This window comes from Thunnus thynnus, chromosome 6 (genome assembly GCF_963924715.1).
Source record: "Thunnus thynnus chromosome 6, fThuThy2.1, whole genome shotgun sequence".
Taxonomy (NCBI): domain Eukaryota; kingdom Metazoa; phylum Chordata; class Actinopteri; order Scombriformes; family Scombridae; genus Thunnus; species Thunnus thynnus.
This window is the reverse complement of record NC_089522.1, coordinates 14246797-14249697: the sequence shown is the minus strand read 5'-3', so window position 1 is coordinate 14249697 and position 2901 is coordinate 14246797. Positions and strand designations below refer to the sequence as shown.

Below are 2901 nucleotides of genomic sequence, written 5' to 3'. Positions count from 1 at the left end.
TCTTACTGACGTGTTTAACGACCTGTGATAAGTCACTGAAGCATCTCCCCCAACCTGTGACTAGGAATTAATAAGGACCACTGTCTGTCTGGCAACTGTTTAAAAGATGTACAATTATTTAACATTGCAGATTTGCACCACCAAGTTGAGTTAAAATACATTTATATATATATATATATATATATATATATATAGTATATTTTTAAAGCATTAATGCAACAACCTTATTCTGATTTAATTCAGTAATTAAGGTACTTTTTATTTGTAAATCACTAAAATGGTTTTAATTTAAAGATCTAATTATGACACTGTCTACATTACTTTTATCAAATTTTTATAATTTTTCAATATTAAATGTAATTTTTGGGGGGCTATAAACTAGAAAGACATTCAATTAGCAACAAATACAAAGCAGAATAAGTTAATTATGAATGTGGGTTTTACCTGTGTTACCATTTCATATGCAGCAATGAAAAAAGTTGTTTCATAAAGATGGTGACACACTGAGTCTAGAAATTGTGTTTCTACCTCTAATGTGCCATTTACGACTGCAGATTTAATAGATGTGGAAATATATTTGTGTAATAACTCCAAACCCCAAACTATTTCTACAATTTTAGTGTAGGAATTGTTCTAAGCCACAATAAAAAATAATACAGCCATAAATTTTGCATGAAATCTGACATGTAAAATATGACCCTCTCTTTTTTGTACAATTTACAAAAGCAATTAACTGTTACCATCTCAAATATTATATCCATGCTTTATTATTGACCCTGAAAGAAACTGTTACATACATAAATACATACATTGTATACATAATTAAATACAGAAATAATTAATATTCAAACAGACACACTGTCTCAGTGAAGTCCATCGATGCTGCATGTCTGACAGGTGTAGATGATATGTACAGCTGAGGTCTACTACAGTTCATGTGGAGCTGGGAGGGAAGGAGTACGGTAGAGTACGGGCAGAGCCGGGGCGGTTTGGGGCACTGTTAGCAGGAGGTAAAAGTTTTCCAGAAGAAGTTTTTACAGGGGGCTTTGCGGTCACGCTGAGGCAGCGATAGCCTGTTGTAGACAGCCCTCTCCTCCAGACGAGACTCCAGTGGCTCCTCAAGATCCACAGGTGCCGCTTCCCCCGGCAGCATGTTGGTGTCTAAAGCTCCGTCCAACAAGCCAGACACAAGCTTCAGGATCAGCTCCTTGCGCTCTTTGCTCAACTCCTGACCAAAAACCAGAACAGAAGAAAACATATTATTAAGTGTCTATAAAGTGATGGAAAATGTGAAAATTCTATACTTAATTGAATGAATTTATTATTTTCAGTAGTTACTTTTCAATTTCAGACAGTGTGAATTAGTTGGATTGAATTAAAGACTGTTGAAATGCCAATTAGAAATATCATGCGCTTGCTGATTTCACATGCACTTTTAATTTTAAATTCTTTTTAAAATTTCAATTATTCAAACCATGAATTGGACAAATCTATCAATAATGAGAAAATTTCCTATGAACTATATATGAACAATAATATTTTCCTCACCCTGTTCACATGGATGGGGCTCCTATCCTCCACAGGAAGCACGGCGGCTGCTCTTACGCTGAACAGAACCCCCATGAGAGCTGCTAACACCACCAGGAGCTGCATGCTGTGAGAGGAGTGCAAGTGACGGACCAGAGCTACAGTCAAAGGAGCAGGAGGCTCACAGAGACAGGAGTGTGTGAGTGAGTGAGTGTTTGAGAGAGAGAAAGAGAGAGTCTGAGCACCTCAGACTACTGTCAGAGACCCAGAGGAGAGAGGTGGAGAAAGTGCAGTGCAGTTGGTGGTCACAAGACTTGGAAACCACTGATGTTTCTTCTGCTCTACCTCCAAAGTCCCTCACTCTTTTATATGCCTCTCCCCCCTGTCTACCATTGACGTAGGGGGTGGTGGGTGTATGACGGAGGGTGTATGTGTGCGTGTGTTTAGGGGGAGGATGTGTATGTGAGCGTGGAAGAGGAGGGGAGATGAAGAGGTCAGGACAGAACAAATGGAACAATTCAACAGTTAACCTTTTTGATAAATTGTGAGGCGGTTGTATTTGTGTGATTCACCGGAGGGAACATCTGCAGCAGGCAACTACGTCACCGAGCTAAAACAAAGTTTTGACACCAACATGTAACTAATGTATTGACAGTTATGACAGAGAATCTCAAGCAAGACCTCATCAAGCAAGGTGGACGGACAATTCCACAACTCATCAACTGTGTGATTTGTACTCTGACTGTCCTCAACACACAAGATAAAATGATCCCATTTCCCTGTAGCCACAATCAAAAAATAAACAGAAACTGATCACAAGCAGACTTATTGTTGATTACCTACACATCCCAGTGTTTGGCACTCTACCTCTGTCAACATTTGATTCCTGTCAGTGCTTCTGTGTGGCTCTCTGACACCTGCAAATTACAATCGAATAGTGGTCTGACACTCACCATGACTTGGGGAGCTGTTTCCAGGAAATGCACATCACCAATCTACTGCCGAAAACATAGTCATTAAAAAAAAGAGAAAGAAATGGAAGCCATTATTCTCCAGCAATTTAGTGCCACATGTATGATGGAGCTGATGCTTAACTTTGGTCTACATTAACATGGGAAATGTAGTAGACTGAATTTCATACATTTTTAATTGCTTTTCTAAATTAAAAACTAAACAATGGCTGTTGGTTCAGTATAAGCAGGTTTGGGGAAAAGACTGATGATTTATTTCACCAATAGGAGCTGAAGCTTACTTTATGAGTAAAGTTCAACTTTGCTTTATCTGCACCCAAAATTATGCTGCTTGTCAAATTACAATGTGTTTTTAAAACCTGTTAAACTACTGTTGTGGGAAAATTTTCAAATGGGCCAATAA

At 38.5% G+C, this 2901-nt stretch overlaps 1 protein-coding gene across 1 annotated transcript; it reads right to left on the bottom strand.

Moving 5' to 3' along the window:
* Positions 1-749: 749 nt before the first annotated feature.
* Positions 750-2367, bottom strand: LOC137185343 (somatostatin-1B-like). Its single transcript, XM_067593679.1, has 2 exons — positions 1549-2367; positions 750-1228 (listed from the first exon to the last, which is right to left on the bottom strand). Exons 1-2 carry the CDS (start codon positions 1651-1653, stop codon positions 1001-1003), a joined length of 333 nt encoding a protein of 110 aa, XP_067449780.1. The 5' UTR covers positions 1654-2367; the 3' UTR covers positions 750-1000.
* Between the last annotated feature and the right edge of the window lie 534 nt (positions 2368-2901).

Excerpts from the sequence above, each read along its gene's own strand:
- LOC137185343 (XM_067593679.1), bottom strand. The coding sequence starts at position 1,653 with ATGCAGCTCCTGGTGGTGTTAGCAGCTCTCATGGGGGTTCTGTTCAGC. Across the intron at positions 1,229-1,548 it reads GCCCCATCCATGTGAACAGG|GAGTTGAGCAAAGAGCGCAA; the intron begins GTGAGGAAAATA and ends GTTTTTGGTCAG.